Below are 20,508 nucleotides of genomic sequence, written 5' to 3' on the forward strand. Positions count from 1 at the left end.
CCCCCCAAACTCCAACCACTTCCGTCTTGGCTGTTTTGAAAAATGTTTGCACAGGAACTGATAAGTTCTTTCTTGACTCATAAATGACATTATCTGCTTTTGGGTTTTTTTTGTTTGCTTGTTTTTAAGGTAACTTTGTGAGAACCATTTTGCAGCCTGCCATAAGGTTAGTGGAGAGTAAAGCTGCTGCTGTGATTCCAGAAGAAGGAGTAGGACATGTTTTCCAGTGTTCTGCAGAAGGAGTTGGATTGGGTGGTTCTCTTACAAACCTCACAGCTGTCGAAGATGCTTCCAAAGGCTGGCCAGCCATTGCTTGCAAAACAGAGGATATGGAAACATCACACCAGGGAGAAAATTCAGAATTTTCCTTTCTGATAGTAAATGATAAAGAAGGCAACAAGCAACTTTTTGTGGATCTAGGTAAATATAAGTAGTGCTTTTAAAGCTCTTTAGGATGCAACAAAGGTTAGGAAATGAGATGTTCCTTAATCTTTGATTACAGACAATAAGAACAGCAGTGTTGTTCTTGTCCCTGTAGTCAGAATTCAAGCCAAATACAATATGTGCTGAAACTGATCATAAATGCTGTACTTTAAGTAGCCTTAGATTCCTGGTCTGTGGAACTTCTTGTATTACTACATTTAATTATTCTGTTCTGAAGTTTGAAGAAACTCTTTCCACACAAGCCTCTCTAATTAATTTTGTTCCTAAGGACTTAGTGCTCCTATTTGGATTAAAAGAGGATAGCATATATTGCATTTTTGTCATTTCAGTGGAATCAGAAGCTGTTTAATTATGGAACAAGTCTTACCAGGCATGGCCTTCTGTATTGTTCTACATGTATGAACTGAGCCTTCTTTCTGTTTGGAATGGCGGTTGTTAGGTTTTAATGACAGAATAATAGAAATTTGGGGTTGGGCACTTCACAGCCCAGCTGGGCTTAGCCTATTCATGGTATTAAAATGTTAAAAATCTCCAGGAGCACAACACCCATTGTCAAACTAAAGTTTGAAAGTTACACCCTTCTCCATCCCCATATCTGGTTTCTCTGCTTTTTGCCCTCAGTGAAATGAAAATAGCTTAGCATGCTTTTGTACAGCAGTGTGTTACGTACTTGAGGAGTTTATCTTGTTTTTTTCTCAGACTTCTCTGAAGAACCCCCATTGCTTCAAATTCTTCTCATGGAATTCAGGATCACTTTTATTGCTGGCCTCTTCAGTATGTCTGATTTGTTGAAACGTAATCCCAAATTTGGCCCTATAGTAGGCTTCTCCATTACTGATTCAGAAGGATTACTTTGCGTCTACTGTTCAAAATTCCTTCAAGCATATTCATGAACAGAAATTAAAGCAAAACAAATTGTTTACTGCATCACCTTTTAAGAATTTGATGTTAGTCCCCCAAAATTAACCATCCTCAATATTTATGTTACACACATTACCTCAAAACTGGAAAGCTAAAATCAAAATAGCTGGAATACTGCATTACATGACAAGGCTGCAGTGATAGAAGGCTATGCGACATTCTTGTATGAATTCTTTAAGTTCTTTTATCCTCATGAAAATTAAATGCAACCCGCAAATAAAGCACCCACCTCCTTGATAAATTCTTACGACAGATTAGGCAATGTTTAAGATACCTGTTCATTTTTTTGTTGTTTGTTTTTGAGATTAGAAATAAATTTCCTGATACATGCTTCAGACAAGTGGTGTCTGGTCCACAGAAAACAAAGTTTGATGAAGTCCTTTCTGGTTAAAATAATTGTGCAGCTTTTTATGCTCAGTTGTATTTCACAAAGTCAATGTGAAAGCACCAGTTCCTTATACTGAAAAGAATCTTTTAGCAATGATAATGTCAGAATGATTGAAATGCCTATGTAGAGGTGTTGAGTGTTTGTCTTAATTCTTCTGTAACATAAAAATGTACATGTGTGCATGATCTTGCTTTGTTGCATATCTTCTATGGGATGTGAGCCAAAGTCAGTAATAGTTTTTGTCCATTCCTTAGACCCTTAGCTGGGTCTAAGGAAAATTGTTTACTTTACAAGTACTAAGTATCTTAAATCCTAGCCAGCATTGTTATGTTAAGAAATACTTATTTTCCTGTAGGAGTTTATACAAAGAATAGAAATTTCCGGATGTATAAATCATCAAAAGCAGGAAAAAATGTGATTCTGAAGATAGCAGAGGATAATAAGTTTGTCCCTAACTGTGAAGAGAACATTTCCTTGGAAGAAGCATATTTTCTTTCCTCTTTGATCTGCAACATTAGGTAATTGTTTCATTCTGGTGAAATTTAAAATGTTTAAATACTTATTTTAGTGATTTGTCTCCTGAGGCAGTTACAAATACAAATAACTACTATCAACAGGCAGTTACTCCATGAACACTGTTACAGTGTAATTTAGGAGTTTCCAGTAGAATTCCTTGTTTTTGAAGAAAAAATTTCTTGGGACTCTTGTACTACATTCAAATGTTTAAAGAACACAGAAGATGCGGTATGGCTTCTGAGTTGTGCTTCATTTCTCTATACACAGTCAAAATGCTGAAATGTAACCGTTATTAAGTTTGGTTGGATTCTGTATAGTTCTGAAAGGAAAACCTACAGATTTCCAGTCAATTAAATATGAAGAGTCTAAATATTATTTTCCAAAGTATGATAAAAAAATAAAAAGGATTTTTGTACATGTTTATTTGCATACCAGATTCCATTTGGTACAGATACCTCCTTAGGCTGGATACTGGTACATACAATAATCAAGTTTTCTGTCTCTAGTCTAAACCTCTGATATATCTTACCCTGCACTGACTGTGTCTTAAGATGACCCTAATCATTACTGCAGCAGAAAGAAGGTTAAAGTGGTACATCCATCTGTATGGTACTATGTATAATATTTTTATTAAAAACTTGTATTTGTTGTGACTTAAATTTTTATATCCTGAAATGTTCATTATCCTGATCTGATGCCAGTGGCCCTGTAGCATAAATCGTGTAGTGTATTCAGATCACAGGTATCAGGCTGAGTCTGTCATAAATATGGATGAGAAATTCTGCTGTGTTGAATTTAGTCTTCTGTGATCATCTGGCTTCCAGCTAGTAATACGGCAAGGAAAAGTAGCTCATTGTAGAGAGAGGAAAAAAAAATTTGAAACCTTTCAAAGGGTATATATGCATAAATATTACATCTAGAGCAAATACTGCTGTAAGAGTGTGGACCGGCAGTCTTCAAATGGCTGGGTCCTGGGATTTTTGCCAGGAACTAAATTTTGCTACTTCTGGAGGAGGAAACCCTGCCCTCTGCTGCTGCAAGGCAGAGGAAGCTGTCAAAATGAAAAGAAAAAGTGCTGCAGGGATAGCGAAAGGTAGCATACAGAATCACAGACTGGTTGAGGCGGGCAGGGACCTCTGGAGGTCTTCTGGTCCAACCCCCTTGCTCCAGCAGGGCTGCCTAGAGCCGGTGGCCCAGGACTATGTTATGCTATGCCATACTATGAAATGTTACAGTATGTTATACCATTCTATGTTATGCTGTAGGAATCACACGTTTTCCTTTGTATTGTCTTTTTTTCTTCAGAGCAAGTCATGACACACAAGTTCTGTCATCTGGCTTTTCAGAGGAGGAGAGAAAAATGTCTGTTGTTTTAAACCGTGTAACTACCAGAAGCAGTAGAGGTACCTCAAGCCTCTTCTATAGAGGAGGGGAAAAAAAAAAAAGTACTCAGATTAGATGTACTGTGACTTACACACCTGATAACCTCTAGGAGGGCTTTTCTTCAGTGAGCTTTCTGCAGGAGGCAGAGTACAGCTGTGCTGAAGGATGCTGTGTGGCACTTGAATGCCATTTACCCTCCCCTCCTGATCCCACAGCTGTCATGCTTTGTCCAAGTTCCTTTAGTACCTTGGGGGTGGGGGTAGCAGTTTAAAGATCTACAGGAAATTAACAGTGGCTTTATCCCTGGTTTTATTTAAGGATTTGGTGTGATTCATGTACATTTTTCTGTCTATGGTCTATATAGTGTTACAATTACATATTACAATGGCAAAACCAGTAACAGTATGTATATGTGGCCTTTGTTTTAACAGAACCCATGGAAGGTTATGAGGATTCACCATATCCAGAAATAGATTCTTTTGTTCGTTCTTTGGTTAATAAAGATGGGGTCCAAGGAGGTAAAGACAACTTTACTTTTTACAAATGAGTCTTCTGCAGCAGTAGTTTTAAAGAATTAATCAATTCCCCCTCCCCCAGGGATACGGCGATGGAATTATTTCTCTCTCGAAGAAATACTTGTATATGATATTTCTGGTTACCGCTGGTGTGAAAATATTGGAAGAGCTCACAAAAGTAACAACATAATGTATGCTCTTTAACTATTCACTGTTCACTTTAAACAGCTTTATTTATTTTCCTGCTCAACTGTTATTCTATAAAAATGCTGAAAAATTTATGGATAGAATGAGCACCTGTTACAATTTCTGCTCTCTTGCTCTGTGGGGATACACTTTTAAAAAAAAAAAAATCAAACTCTCCCCCCCCAATTTACTTTCTGATAACTGAAATTATATTTCTAGTATTTCTAGGAAGTAATCTTCAAGCTATTCAAAATATGTGCCTAAAGATGCAAACATACAAGTCAGAGTACGTTAAAGCTATTAAGTGCTACTATGCTTTGATGCTTCTTAGCTAGGAAGCTGAACAATCAGAAATAAGATAAAGAAAACAGAACACTTAAATTCATTCGCAGTGCATTCTTAAATTACATTCTTATGTTATTAAAATGACAAAGGTAATTCCTGCCACCACTTCAGTCAAGGTGAGCTTTGCTAGTGACTCTACAAGGACTTGGAATTCTTATAGTTTTAGCAAAGTAAGTATTGAAAAGTCAGGTTTTTCAGATGACATTAGCATTGCAGTATATCATTAGTAGAAATATTTCAACTTAAAAGTAATTCTATATAACATTTAAAATAAATGAAAGATAAGGAATGTATGTGTTTTTGAGAAACAAGGGTATTAAAAAAAAAAAGCCCCACAGCCACTATGCTGGATGAACTTTGTGTTTCTCAAGCAAGTTGCTTGAAGCTTGGTGTTTCTAAAGCACAGCTGAAAGAGCTGGGCTATCTCATCACTTGACAGGAAATAGTGATTTTTATCTGGCTTTTATAATGAAATTATCTGTAACAGTGGCAGCAACAAAATCTTACCTTACAGTTAGGCCCCATGTACTAATCTTACTTTAATGACTTTTTGTTCCAAGCTTAATGTAATGAAGTTGACTAAATTTCACTTTCGAATGTTCGTCTTAGAAGAAATATATTTTTAACTTAGCCTGAAGTTTACTGAAACAAATAACAGACTGTACAAAACAAGCAGGAAATAAGTATGTCAGAGTATGAAAGCAATATCCATAGATGGGGACAAACAAAACCTGTTCATTTAGTCTCAGAGTTTCCTACTTTATGCATTCACTTCATTTATGTACTGTTACTAAAAACTAGATTATTTTGTTCTTAGGATACTGGTAGATCTAAAGAAGGAAGTCTGGTATCAGAAGTGTCATGATCCAGTCTGCAGAGAAGAAAACTTCAAATCACAAAGTATGTATTCTGTGATTTCAAAGCAATGATACTTAATACTTTTTGGAATGTCAAGTTTAATTAATGCCATATATTTGATTTAGGTTTTCCATTACCACCTAGGATACGTCTCTCGTTTCTTTTCAAAGAGGTATGGTTTTGTCCTATCGATATGCTGAAGTTCCTGTGAGTAAAGCGCTCTCTGGAAATCATTGAAAACCCCCACTAACACAGTCTGTTGAGCTCTACAGAGTAGCTGCACTGGTATAGAATAGCTCCACAGAGCAGCTGTGCTGGTGCCGTAGCTCCATATATTCATTTTTAAGTTCTCCAGCAGCAGATCTAGCACAAAAAGTGTCAGCCCAAATAAAGCTAAGTTACTGGAATAGCATAACTTCACCTGGGACTAAAGACTTTCTTCTATTTTGGTCTGAACAGCAGTTCCCAATGCATAAACCACTAGACCAAAAAACTGCCTAAGTTAAGCTCCGCTGTGCATGTTTGACTTCATGCTGAGCCAGGTAAAACAGAAGTGCTCTTGGAACACCTGAGTCAGAGTCAAATTTAAGTCAGTGACTCTCAAATTTGAAATTCACTTAACTCTATTTTAGCATATTAAAGCAGTTATGTTTACCCATATGGGTAGAATATTTAAACTGACCTGATACTAGACCAGGATCCTGAGCCCTGAACATAAGTTTTTCCACCAAGAGTTGGCATCTTTGCAACTTCTAAATTTACACTTTACACTTTTAAATTTCATACTGGAGAATTGCACATTAGGCTCTACTTAAGCAGATCATCAATAGCTATTAGTGTTGTTTCATAGAAGTGTAATTTAAATGTGGTTTCAGATCCTGACTATCTTTAAACAGACACTGAAATTAGTTTTAACCTTGTATTATTTTAAGCTGTATACAACAGACTAGTTGTAGTTTGCTAGAAAACCAGCAAATTTCTATTCCTATTCAAATAGGTTCCACAGGTTAACGTGGCTATAAGTTAACGTGCTAGAAAATCTGTCTTGTTGGCCAGCTTTCTGTAGTATCCATTTTATGTTACTGCATGAGTTTCAAACTTTCAGATCAGAACAGTTAAAGGTATGAAGACCATTTTCATATGGAATAAGTAGTATTCTTGTTTCTAAAAGGAAGAAGAGTATACACTAATGCATGAAAAGGGGAACACAGAAGAAAAAGTAAAACCACCTTCTAGTACATCAGACTTGTCAAAAAGCTCAATATCTCTAGAAAAAAGCTTGTCTCAAGACTTCCTGTTGTCAGACAGTGAGTGGAGCAATGCAAGCGATGATGCCCGTTTCCTAGAAGCTACTGAAGATGTGGAACTAGCTGAAGCTGCAGATGATAGTCTGAATTATGCCATGGAAGAAATTCCTGATGAAGTTCTTTCAGAAGCTTTAAGGAAACAGGACACTTGCAATAAAGAAGGCAGCTAACCACAGCCTTGGCTAGCAGCTAGCACTGAAGCTTGCATATCATGTGCCTTCTGTGAAAGATACTACAATGTAGTCCAAAAGCGCTATTCCAGAGCTGTAAGACAAAGAACTGAGTAATGGCTAAAAACCAGGTATTCTCACAACTGGATGATCTTCAACAAGCATGGGGAGATCATGGCAGATTACACAAGGGCTGAAGAGTGCTGGACTGAAAACTCATTGTGAACACTGCTTCAAGTTTAGTGCTTTTACCGCCCTCTGCTGTGCGGTTTCTATTTTGTTAGTTGTGTGTCCAAGTTTTACCGGTAAGCCAAGTAAAATAGATGACTTCCAGCAATGGGAGGAAATTATTTATTTATTTCAAATACAAATTTAATAAAAAGATTTGTCTATCAATAGTTCAACCAAAGTCTATGTATTCTCTTTTAAAAGTATATATTGCTTATTACTTTAACAGCCTAAGATTAAAACCCAACACCGTTAACAGAGCACAGAAGTTTTACTACTTTAACTGGAATTGCTATTTCATTAATTTCACTGACGTTCTGAATAAGTTCTCACACAGACTATGTGACAATAGAAAGATACAATCTCTGATTAAGTCACTGACAACTTTTAAACATTGAAGCAAAATAGAGCAACAATGATAAAACAAGCTTTAAGCACTGACCATTCTAATAATTGTTCCTAACAAATGTCAAAAAGCTTGTTAAAAACACTTAATGTTTCTCTGATAACTTCCCTCTTTGTACAGCCAGAGCCTCTTCCAGTTTCTTATTAATATTCTGGAAGTGTCTTTCTGCTCCTAGAATTCTCCGTGACTCCACCAGAAGAGCAGGGAGGCTGGAAGTTCCATACTGTTGTTAAAGAAATAAAATTACAAGGCAACATTTTTAACTGTTGGAAAAATCACTTACTTACTTACATATCTGTATTTATTTTTGCTCTATCTGAAATGGTGCAACGTGATTTTTAAAAGCGAAGAACAGCCAACATTAGAGAGTCTTCTGAAATGGTAGGATTTCCCTTACACATGGCAGGCGTGGAGCATTGTCAACAGAAAATACCACACCGGGTCGTGAGCCGTGGTGAAAGGGGAAGGAGTTCTACGACTACATGAGAAGTTACTCTGGTCATGAAATACAAGCACTGTTCTTAGCATTAAATACGTTAAAGAACAGACATGTAAGTACCAGAGCTTGCCCTACCTTTGAACAATAACAACAAAAGAAATTGATTACTTGTTTCTCACTGTTAAACTTTCTTCAATTTCTATAAAAAATGTTAGACCTGAGGACAACTGTTAGGCTTCTATGTCATTTGAATTCCTGGACATAGACAGGAAGGTGGCAGAATCCTCTCTGAAATACTTTATTTTCTAACATGAAACCAAAAAAATGAGTGAGATACTACAGTACAGTTACAGCAATGATTCTCAAGTTGCTCCCACAAAGACAATTAACAAAATACTGCTATTTAATATAAGTTAAACATTAACAGAAATGGCCATCAGTCCAGGAAAGAAAGAAGGGCAAGGGGACTGATCCAGAAAAGTTCAGAAACACATGCAAAATATATACTTACTACTAATGTTTCTTTTGGGTTTTCTTCTCTATAATCCAAACAGTCTTGCTGTAGCTGCTTTAAATCAGTAAGTAATTCAGTTGCTTGCCTCAAGGAAGATTTCCTTTCCTGTATCTCAGCATATTCTTTTTGTAGTTGTATCAGTTGTGGTTCAGCTCTGAAAAAGATCAAAGCTTTGATGACTATAGCTGCATATTTATTTCATAAGTAACTATGAACATATTTCCTCTGAAGAAGACTTAAGGGAAAGGTTGGTCAGAAATACAAAACATAGATTAGTATAACATAACTGTTTAATTAGAACAACTAGCTTATTATTTAAACAGGAGCATGGGTCCAAATCCACAAAAAGAACCCCAAACTTTTTTCCACATCTCTCTTTTGAGTCTGACAATATGGCCACTCTCTCTTAAGTACCTAAGTTTTTCAAGGGAAGTTTAAGTACTTGGCATTCTGCTTCTGCACACACCTGCTTGCAGGGTGAGGTGTTCAGTGCTTATGCTGAGCATACTCAGGATCTACAACGCTTCTGCCTAAGTAAACTGGAGGGCTCAATCCATTAAAATAGCACTCCAAAAACTGAACACCAACAGCCATTTTCATTTAACAGTGTTGCAGCAAAAAAGCTTTCTTAAGATGATCAAAGGACTAAAACACAACAAATAAAAAATGTGAAGACAGCTTTCAATCTGTGAGGGTGTTCAAACCTGTATTGAGGGATGCTTTTGATTAGTTCTTTGAGTGAAGTTCATCCATAGTACTGCAAAGAAAGTAAGACTCATGGCCACAGAGAAAGGGCTTCTAATCTGCCTTTGTGGATCCAAGCCCATGGTTCCCTACAGTGTTAACTTACAGCGTGTATGTTATATGCAGCTTCAGTATAAAGCCTGTCATTAGTAACCAACTGGATTTGGGGAAGTCTAATGGTTCTTCCAAAGAACTTAATTTCTGTGTTGTGTAGCTAAATGATACTTAAGATTAATGCCAAGTTAGGGAAGGGGAACTGTGGCCACATGAGATGGAAGCAAACCATGTACTCAGAGGCATCCCTGCCAAATTGCAGAGGTGAAATACATTCTCCCACCTCAAAACCAAAAAAGGCGTCTCTATTACCTCTGTAAATTTACGATTGATTGCCTTTGCAATTCCAATTGTAACATTAGTGTTTTTCTTATGAACATATGGTCTGAAATACCACCCCAGTAACTAGTTAGCTAGGAGAACTTGCAAGAATGTCTACATAGGCAACTGAAATATGGAAAGGAGAGGTTATCCTGAGCTTTTGTAAAAACAGAAAGCAATACAGAACAGAAGTAGAGTTTCATCAAAATGAAATGAAAGAACAAAAAAGTTATTTTCACTTCTGAGTTACAAAATACCAGACTCCTTACATTCTTCAGGCTATTATTGTGCATCATTAGAAACATACCCAATCAGCTCTTCTCTGAGTTGCAACAGTTGCTGCCTTTTCTTTTTGATGTCTGTTATTACCTGAAACAAATAGTGAGGAAAGTCTTTGAAATGGTTTCTGTAACTTCAAAGGCAAACAACTCAAATTTCATTGGCTTTTTTAGTTTGAGCTTTTATGCTTCTGATTCTGGGTGTGGAAGATTCCAAGACACCAGACCTTATAAACTGCCATATTTTACATTTGTATTTTGAACACTTTAAAGCTCTTTAAAATGTCAAACTCTCATCTCCATCCAAAATTTCTCTTAAGGAACACTGGATTTACAAGCATACAAAAGGAGTTTATGACATTTTGAACTCAAACATGACCAACTCTAGCAGGTTTTTGTTTGTTTTAAAAATGCAGACTAATACGAATGTATGTTCAGTATGATTGCCATAACTAAGGAACTAAGCATAATTAAGCTTTCTTTAATACAACATCCAATTAAAAAAAATCCCAAACTCATAATAAATTTAAATTTAGCAACTACAAATCTGATTTTAAACAAATGTGTAAGAGGCAAAATAAGGATAACTCTGAGTGGCTGTGAATGCTAGATGTGTATTAAATTTTCATTCTACATGCAGAGTAACTTACCATATCACCTCAAATTAACAAGACTTTAGCACATTAATTGCTACCTCCCAGAATAAGCTTTCTGTTGACTTTACTTGTTAAAAGCTATTTTGTCATCAAAAAAAGTTTGCAGAAGATGTTAGTCTGGGCAGAAAGCCTCTGGCAGAGAGTGCCTAACCTGCTCTTAAATATCTGTACTGTAGGGCATTCACCTCTCTCCTGATGAAACCACTGCAGTGTTTTTCTGCTCTTACACTAGTTCCTCCTCCTGTTGACATTCCCCTGTTGCATTTTCAGTCAATTACTACTCACTCTGAATGAACAGAGGAACTGCCTTCCTCTGAACAAAAGTTTTGCATATAGTTAGGGAATGCAGCTCCCTCAGACTTCTGTCCTTTAAACTAAGCAATCCAATTCTATCCTCACAGGTCACCATCTTCGCTGCTCTCCTAGATTCTATTTCATCTATGTTTCTTGAAGGTTAGCTCTCAATACTTAATTGGTTCTCCAGAGGCCTCACCAGTGCTCATTTAAAACAAACAAACAAACAAAGAGTAATTCACATGCATAGATACCTACACATCCTAATGTGCATTCCTGTTTGGTTTTTTTTTTACACCAGTATAGCAGTATACACATGGAGTTTGTGATCCATCGTATTTACTCAGATGTTTTCCAGAAAACCTCTGGTAGTTCCCTACCCTCTATTTGTGCAGTTGATTCTGTAACACAGTACACTTTTTGGTGAATTATTTTATTTCTTCTAGTCAACTTCTTGAAATTTCAATGCCCACCTCTGTACGCTGTACAATCTAGTGATATATATGTATTTACCTTAGCATTTTTTTTCTTCATATTCTTTAATTCCTGGACTTCCACTATCTACAGAGGAAAAGAAGAATTACAGATTGACTATGGATCTTGATTTCATCTCTATCCTCCTAAAAACATGGTTGCAAGAATTACTTTGGAATAACATAAAAAGCTATTTAAAAAAACCCAAACAACACTGGTTCAAAGGAAGATTACAAGTGTATCAGTTGCATATCAATTCTTTCCTCATACCAGAGGAAGACTGTTGCACAAAATTAGTCATCTTGCATCAGTTAGGGCAAGTAATACTCCTTGTACCAATTAGGGTAATACTACCTAGCTTAATTTTTCTGTAACTTTATATAAAATGTATAGATCTAGTCATTTTAAAACTTGCTCATTCTAATGAGTCAATTAGAACTATAGTTTTAGTACTTATCCATTGTACTTATCACAACTCCTACAAAGTTCTGAATTTATTTCACTCATTGTAATTAGTGAGAAGAAATCTTAGTCTTCCAAGCTAATAAGCTTTTTACAGTTAGGTTCAAACTGTTAATTAAAAAAGGATGATTTTCCCTGAACTATGTTAGAGGCCTTAGTCAAGCCTCTACACAAGAGTCACTGAGACACAGTATAAAGATTAAACCATCCACCTTTTAAAACTCTAGTCCATGAGCTTTTAAAACAGTTTGACGTAACTGCTCATTCAAATTATGCAGCTCTCCAGTTTTACCACATAATGCTTTAGATATGACAAACACTTCAGGATTATTAGATGCTTCCCTATTCTCAAGAGCTGACAATTTTGCAACGTACTTGTATGATAGCAGTGTTGTGTCTAAAGGCAATTCCCATGAAAGCCAGCATAGAAGCAGCTTTTATCCTGACAAGATATTTTTATCCTGACGAGATTCGAAAATTTGAAGTATCATAAAATAAACGTGTAAAGGACAATATAAAACCATAGGCATTTTGACTGCAATGTAATATGCAGCTCTATAATCACTACCACAAAATTGATTTTATTTATGGTGTACTTACAAGATCAGTGATTTGGTCCTTGAAAGCAGAACAGAAGCCATTGATAGCTTTTCTACAAATGTTCGATTCTATGCTTTGCCTGAAGAAGTCAGAGGGACAAAACAGAACTCATTTGGTTTAGTGTCCTGGTTTAACCCCAGCCAGCAACTAAGCACCACACAGCCGCTCACTCACTTCCCCCCCACCCAGTGGGATGGGGGAGAAAATCGGGAAAAGAAGTAAAACTCGTGGGTTGAGATAAGAACGGTTTAATAGAACAGAAAAGAAGAAACTAATAATGATAATGATAACACTAATGAAATGACAACAGCAATAATAAAAGGATTGGAACGTACAAATGATGCGCAGTGCAATCGCTCACCACCCACTGATCGACACCCAGTTAGTCCCTGAGCAGCAATTCCCTGCCCCCACTCCCCAGTTCCTAAACTAGATGGGACGTCCCATGGTATGGAATACACTGTTGGCCATTTTGGGTCAGCTACCCTAGCTGTGTCCTGTGCCAACTTCTTGTGCCCCTCCAGCTTTCTCGCTGGCTGGGCATGAGAAGCTGAAAAATCCTTGACTTTAGTCTAAACACTACTGAGCAAAAACTGAAAACATCAGCGCTACCAACATTCTTCGCATACTGAACTCAAAACATAGCACTGTACCAGCTACTAGGAAGACAGTTAACTCTATCCCAGCTGAAACCAGGACATTTAGTAAAGGAGAAATCTCATCCAAAAACATTCCTTTGAGTAATGAATAAAACCCAATGTTAAGCAGCTAAGTAGCACAGGCAAATGCAGATCTTTCACATAGTAGCAATAGCTTAATTGCTACATTGAAAAACATCAGCTGAGATGTGTTGTTCTTATGTTTGGAAAAATACCAAATCCCTGGAGACCACCTCAAGATCACACATTAAAAAAATATTTGTATCACAGAAACCTAATAATCATTAAAATAACATCAGAATGTAACCATTCAATACTGCATTCCCTAAAGGGCAGCCCATTAGCAAAAACGCAGGTAATTTGTTTTTAAAACTTCGATTATTCAGCCCTAGGAAAGCAGAATATTTACCTGTAATTTGCTGCTATCTTCTCAAATTCAGCCAGAACAACATCCAGTTCTGTAATATCTCTAGGAGATCTCTTCAGCTCTTTGGGACACCAAACCTGTACAGAACATGGGCTATCCACTGAAACAACAGAATAAAGATAAGCATTGCAGAATTCAGGTACACGTTCTAAAATAATAGAAAAGTTATTGTGCCCACTGTTAAAACAACCATCTAAAAGTTATGAATACTTTAATATGAAACTTGAGAAGAGGGATATACGAATTCTTTCATCTGTCTTTGGCTGAGCAACTATGATACATTTATCTGGGAACACTTTAGAATTTGGATGATCAATCATATACAACTTCTTATTCTTCATCATTTCAAGCAAGTCCAGGAGCATGTTAGTGCACTAACTGATAAACTACACAGTCTACTGTAGATGTAGCTGTTTGTGCTGTAAAAACTATTAGCCTGAGTTTGGGCAACCTGCATTACTCAAAGAATCATGAGTTCTTATATTTGTATACATTTTGTATTAATACCATATATGCTTCAAAAGAAAACTATATACAAATATGTTTCTTTAAACTTTGTAACAGTATTATTAACTAATTCCACAAAAAAGTTAACCCATGTTTCTTCACACACTCCCAAATGTAAATCTAGTACTTGAATGTGATGGGGTACCGTTCAAAGGAAGCAAGATGACACCCGAGAAACAGTTTCTCTCTACCAAAAAACGCTACTGTCTTGAAGCTCCCTATCTCAAAGGTCTTTATACTAACAGCTGTGCCTATGCCATAAGTCAGGAGCACTCCAAGTTTGGCCCCACAGCTGATGCTCCAGGCTTCCAGACCAAGGGATGTACTGAAGTGTCTCACAGCTCCGTACCCATGGATCCAGGCTTCCCTCCAAAGGGAACCAGGCTGCATGCAAGGGATAATGCACACTTATGCTTCCAGGGGAGTAATAGGCAAGTCCAGGGATGGAAACCACTGGGATCAGAGCTCTGTGGCACACCAGCCCCTCAATTTAACCATTGCTAATGAGTGTCTATACCAAAGCTGAAACTAAAACCTTCCATTTCTAGAAGTGGTATGTTGTTACATACCAGAAACGAAAACCACCAAGTTATGGAAAAGCACTCATCTTCAATGAGGAAAAACTATATGGGAGTTTGAAAAGTCTACTTTACCAGAAGGATCTGATGTGTTCTCCTCTGAAGGCTGCTTATTCTTCACCTGGAATCGAGCAGTATTCAGAGCCTTCTGTGATATAAAAAGCAGATTAACTTCCAAAAAAATCCCTAGGTTTACTCATTTAAAATTCTGAGAGGTGGCAATTAGGCAGAATGCAGGAAAGCATTTCCTGACTGAAATGTCAGTATCATTTACATAGGCCGACTTCACCAGAATCACAGCACAGTGATCACGCTGCTGAGGGACAGCAGCTGCCTGACCGCACTGACCAACAGACGTGTCAGCCACTGGCCATGCAGCAGGAGTAGAACTATTTTAAGGGGCATATAGACCCTCAGTTCAGCATAGTCATTGCCCAGTATTAACACTTCTCTGATCAGCAGTGCCTGCTCACCTTCCTTTTCACCCACGTTCTGTGCCAATTCTTTCTCTACTGTGACTAGTTTGTGACACCAACAGCACTTTTACAAGAGTGCTGCATACATGCAGTTTACTGATGAAAGACGTAACACTCTGTACTGAATTTTATGCCATTTTCAACAATTCCAGTAAATTTCAATACGTAAAAAACTTTTATGCAAACTACTGCATAGCTTCTTTTATCATAGGCCTACTTTCTCAAGTCTGCAGATAGTTAACTTCCTCTGTATGCCTGGAAGCTTTGTGGGCCAAAAGCATTTTACGCTAATTGTGGTCTCAGTGTGGAAAAACACTCATTCAAAACCAAGTGGTTTTTGCTCAATTCTAATATATATTCAAAATTAACTTCAGCAATAAAAACTCAATTCTCTCATAAATATGTTTTACTTCAGTACTGAACAAGTACAAAAGATTTATATTCCATTTAGTATGCCGTTCTTTAAGAACACATATTCCAAGGATATGAGGAAGATATTTGAAAAAAGAAAAGAACATATTCCCAAATGAGCAAGAGAATGGGCCATAGGATCCGGGAACACCTGGCTGTTGTATTCCCCACTGACATGATGACTACAGCTTTAACCATTTCACAGGAATACTCTGAGGGTTAATGACTTCGGATACAATTAAGTACTAAGGCCATACTAAAAAACAAATGAAAGTTCTTCCTCTCCCTCTCCTCTAATGCAGACATGGCATGAAGTAAGTTAAAATTAAATTGACTGATAATACTCAGGCAACTTTTTCTGTACCACATTCTCCTTAAGGGGTTCATCTTCAGGATCAGCTGTGTTGGATTTCTGAACATCACCACCAGACATTTTTGAGCGACGCGGTTTTTTACTAGGAAAAGAAAAAACATCCACACGTAAACTCACTACACACTGAGAAAGAATGATCTTCAACCATATACACAACAAAATCTTGTGTTTTGGGGAACATTTTGTACTGCTATGTCATTTAGTTTGTGTTTCCTAAATAGACTACATAAAAAGTTGCAAATGGTATATAAAGGGAACAGAATCTTTATCCCTCAATAGCAAGCCTCACAACAATTTAGAAATCCATTACTAACTGACCACCGGGATAGCCATGCTGTATTGAGCAGAAACTTCGAAACAGAGACAAAATTATTATTGAGGATATTTTAGCAGGAATGGAGAAGGCTTTCTTGGTGGGGGGCAGGGTTGGAAATAAAAAAAAACAAAAAAAATACATACTCTTATACAAGCCCTATTATTGTCTTACTATTTTATTCAGCTAAGAACTATTTCAGATTTAAACCAAATTTAACAAATGAGAAGCATACTAAAATTTGCATTAAAAGATTTAAAAAATAATTTTCTTTGTTACATATGATCTAACTGGCTTCTACCTATTTTTCAGTTTTTCTACCTTTTAACTTTAGACAGCAGCATTTAGAGAACTAATTAAAACCTCACAGAGATATTTTAAAATCCTTTAATATAAAAAAAATACAGTAAGTACTTAAATCCATGTACTGCTCACAGAAGGCAGACTCTATTTATTCTCCCATTCCTTTTCTACATTCCTCAACCTTACTCTTTTGGTTTCTCATCTGGGAAATTTTAAGTTAAAGCATCTGTTTAATAAGCAACTAGGGAAACCTGACAAACAGAACATTTTTCCCATTTAATCTAAAAATCTAAAGATTAAATTAAATGCTGGCAATTACTTTTTTCCAGACCTTCCTTCTGTATTTTTCCGTTGCAGTGCTGAAACATGACGAAGTGACTTGTCTTGTGAACGTTCCTCTCCATAAGCATCCACAGCAGTACTGTGCAAAGGGTGATCTAAAAAGAACAGAAAATAAGCTGTATGAAAATTGTTCCCATCTGTTCAGGCAAAGAGCGTGGACATGCTAGCAGTGCCTGCCATTAAACCTTTAGTTAGAGCATTTGTGGTTTGCTCACTAATACAAAGAAAGTCTTGTTAAAAGTATTATTTGAGGATTAGGAAAAATATATATGTAGTGAAAAGCTTCATAGTTTCTATGCTCATCCACCTGCTATTTCTTTATAAACCAAAACCAAAGGTGCAGGAAAGCTCAGCATGTACATATGGCATATAGCAAGCAAAACATTTTGTACAGTTTATGTAAAGTCTCTCTCTGCTATAGCATACATCAATCTTCTATACATTTAACAACTACTTTCTAAATTTTATCTTTTTTTTTTTTTTTAATACGGATTTTTAGCTGCTTTATTGGATGCTATAAGGCAGTTACAACTACTACAGAATGTTTGTAAATGTAGAATTCTTTCAGGTAGCTACCAAACCAAATAGAACTCTGAGAACTTTACAGCTTTAGTATGCCTTCCATAGTATAGATTTCTTTTTTCAAGCACACTCCCAGAAAAATTTAGTGTTAGCTTACATTAGTGTTAGTGGGCATCCTTTTTACAGTTTTAATAGATACCACAGAACTGAGGAAAAGAGGAGCTTTTAATTTTCCAGCCTTTCCCGTATGACAACCCTTTTGCTATATTGTTCTTTATAGCTCATTTTCAATGCTTTTTCTAGTAGTTACATATATATTTCCATAATTTTCTTAGATTAGTAACTATTATAGGTGAGAAACAGCCCTTAGCATTTTCTCTACAACTTCTAATTACACAGTTTTTCAAATATTTTTCTTACTAGCATTGACATATAAGAGCTACATATATTTAATAATAGAGGACTTCACACAGGGGCACCTATTCAGTCTAAATTGATTCTCTTCCAGTATACTGAGAGACCTCATTACACAAGTCCCAGACGGAGCATGAAAGTGGCTTTAATGCCTCACCAAAAATAGTATGTTTTTGTGATGTTACTTTTTTAAAGTAACATCTGAAAGTGGCAGAACAACATCCCTGTGAATGTCTAAGTTTGCTGCCATGAATACTCTTACAATAGCAAAAATTTCACTTCATAATTTGTGACTTAATGGAGAATAACTTATGATATTGAACTTTCATTTTAAAATGTAAATTCTTACACAACTGCAACGTTATATTGTGTGAAATTCTACCATTCAGACTATAAAAGTTGAATACCCAGTATTTTTCCATTAACTTCTGCTTGCACATATTACAACATTATTCTTGTTACTTCCTAAATGACAGAAAATAACACCGCTCTCAAAAAAACCTGTCTCTCCTGCTCCTAACTTTCTCTGGCAAAGAAACAATACCTTTTCCTAGGTAAGCATTGGACTATTTTGCCCATATGGTTTGTTCATGAAAATCACACATTAAATGACATTCCAGTTAATACTAACCAAATGAATCGTCAAGCTCCTCAAGCTGACTTGCTTCCGCTACCTTCAATATCCTTGAGACATCCGGTTCCTCAAGTGGAAGTAATTTGCAATGAGAACGGGACTTGGCTGTGTGTTCCTGGATGGGTATGAAATTAATAGCTAGTTCATCCAGCTCTTTGAGTGTAAAACAGATGAAATATGGCAATGACTTTCAAGAACGTTTGACTAGAAATACATTTAACCAGGATCATATTGACTACTGAGCTACGATACAAAGTATTTGAAGCATGTGTTTTTTCTTTATGCTATGGGTATTTTCCCCTAAGAGAAGCGATAGCATAAACCTGATACATTCTGCTATTTGATACTGTACTGTAGTGTGAGCTTTGTCTTATTTCATAAAGTTAAGTGTATAAGCTTAGACATCTTATAACAGTCTAATATCTGGTTTCTACGATCTGTGGCCTTTTTGTTTTCAGGCATTAAAATATTTCTTCTTTCATCTCTATATTACACAAATTCCCATCCTTGTCCAATGTAATTATTTTCATTTTAAAAAACTGAAAAGCTGTAGTGTAACTCCTTATAAAAAGAGGAATTTATAAATCAAATATTACACAAACACTTCAGTAAAGCAGAAGGGTAGAGGAGAATGGCACTAGTTTGTGAAATATCTGTAAACATGTCATTCACACGATAAGTGTGGGAGTGAATTTGCTCACTAATTTGTGTGTGTGCATGGAGAGGGAATTATAAGGAGAAGACACCGACTTCCTGAACTTTTAATTTTAGCAGCACTTAGCAGTGCCTCAAGTTTTGTTATGGTACAAAATATAGACACATCAACTATTTCCCCTTCAAGCTATTCTCTTTAATTTTACAAAACTATTTTCAAACTTTTGCCTGTTTGAAAGTCAATAGCCCATCTTGCCTGATGATGTACTTACTCATTGTCCTGGTTTCAGCTGGGATAGTTAATTGTCTTCCTAGTAGCTGGTATAGTGCTATGTTTTTGAGTTAGGTGTGAGAAAAATGTTGATAACACACTGATGTTTTCAGTTGTTGCTCAGTAGTGTTTAGACTATAGTCAAGGATTTTTCAGCTTCTCATGCCCAGCCAGCAAGAAGGCTGGAGGGGCACAAGAATTTGGGAGGGGACACAGCCAGGGCAGCTGACCCAAAATGGCCAACAGTGCATTCCATACCATGGGACGTCCCATCTAGTTTAGGAACTGGGGAGTGGGGGCGGGGAATCGCCGCTCGGGGACTGGCTGGGCATCGGTCGGCGGGTGGTGAGCAATTGCACTGTGCATCACTTGTACATTCCAATCCTTTTATTAGTACTGTTGTCATTTTATTAGTGTTATCATTATTAGTTTCTTCTTTTCTGTTCTATTAAACCGTTCTTATCTCAACCCACGAGTTCTGTTTCTTTTCCCGATTTTCTCCCCCATCCCACTGGGTGGGGGGGAAGTGAGTGAGCGGCTGTGTGGTGCTTAGTTGCTGGCTGGGGTTAAACCACGACACTCGTAAAAGAAAGAAAGAAAAAAAGGAGGAAAAAAAAAAAAGAAAAACTTGCACGCCCCAAACCTGCACCAGCAGGGACTGCCCAGCCCCGTTCCCCGAAAACCCCCCCCCCCCCCGTTAACACCTGCGCATCCACCTCCAGAGCCAAAACCACAAAAGCACAGTCAAGCAACAAAACGTTGTAATGCTGTAACTCACCTTTAATTTATTTCCGGAACGGTTTCTCTTCATTTTCTTCTTTGAGGACATTCCACCGTTCAGTACGTGCTGCCAAATACACAGCTGAGGATTAAGCTACCGACGAACCGTCCCCGACGCACATCCACTCTCTCTGCGTCAACACCCGGGAGAGAGCAGGAAATCTTCGTTAGTTCAGTGCGCGACGCGTTAACTCACGGCAGAAGCAGTAACGCCCGCTGCATGACACCAGCCCGACGCCTGGCGCCGTTTCTCCCCTGCAGGAGGCCCCAGGAGCCCAAGGGCGGCCCGGCCCGGCCCGGCCCGGCCCGCCGCCTCCGGGAGGAGAGAAGGCGGCCGGCGG

General features: G+C 37.3%; 2 protein-coding genes across 6 annotated transcripts in view; one reads left to right on the plus strand and one right to left on the minus strand.

Moving 5' to 3' along the window:
• The window catches only part of PRIMPOL (primase and polymerase (DNA-directed)), a 21,631-nt gene extending 14,250 nt beyond the window's left edge, over positions 1-7,381 (plus strand). For 2 of the 3 annotated variants that reach the window (XM_010570005.1, XM_010570003.1), the window contains exons 7-14: positions 130-420; positions 2,109-2,271; positions 3,575-3,672; positions 4,084-4,170; positions 4,250-4,358; positions 5,516-5,598; positions 5,682-5,728; positions 6,728-7,380. In XM_010570005.1, coding sequence (XP_010568307.1) covers positions 130-420; positions 2,109-2,271; positions 3,575-3,672; positions 4,084-4,170; positions 4,250-4,358; positions 5,516-5,598; positions 5,682-5,728; positions 6,728-7,033 — 1,184 coding nt within the window. In that variant the 3' untranslated portion in view covers positions 7,034-7,380. Of the gene's footprint in view, positions 1-129; positions 421-2,108; positions 2,272-3,574; positions 3,673-4,083; positions 4,171-4,249; positions 4,359-5,515; positions 5,599-5,681; positions 5,729-6,727 lie in introns of all 3 variants that reach the window. The other variant, XM_010570006.1, reaches the window with a different exon arrangement.
• Positions 7,382-7,408: 27 nt separating this feature from the next.
• Positions 7,409-20,406, minus strand: CENPU (centromere protein U). Of its 3 annotated transcripts, none has more exons than XM_010570002.1 (11): positions 20,166-20,406; positions 18,460-18,577; positions 16,870-16,987; positions 15,926-16,016; positions 14,750-14,795; positions 13,572-13,689; positions 12,504-12,582; positions 11,481-11,528; positions 10,047-10,108; positions 8,618-8,774; positions 7,409-7,890 (listed from the first exon to the last, which is right to left on the minus strand). In XM_010570002.1, exons 1-11 carry the CDS (start codon positions 20,214-20,216, stop codon positions 7,753-7,755), a joined length of 1,026 nt encoding a protein of 341 aa, XP_010568304.1. In that variant the 5' UTR covers positions 20,217-20,406; the 3' UTR covers positions 7,409-7,752. The 3 variants fall into 3 exon arrangements, with proteins under 3 accessions (XP_010568304.1, XP_010568303.1, XP_010568302.1); XM_010570001.1 differs by having other exon boundaries at positions 7,410-7,890; positions 14,750-14,822; positions 16,882-16,987; XM_010570000.1 differs by having other exon boundaries at positions 7,411-7,890; positions 14,750-14,822.
• Positions 20,407-20,508: the final 102 nt, after the last annotated feature.

Source organism: Haliaeetus leucocephalus, unplaced genomic scaffold, assembly GCF_000737465.1.
Source record: "Haliaeetus leucocephalus isolate CR32 unplaced genomic scaffold, Haliaeetus_leucocephalus-4.0 Scaffold284, whole genome shotgun sequence".
Lineage (NCBI taxonomy): Eukaryota > Metazoa > Chordata > Aves > Accipitriformes > Accipitridae > Haliaeetus > Haliaeetus leucocephalus.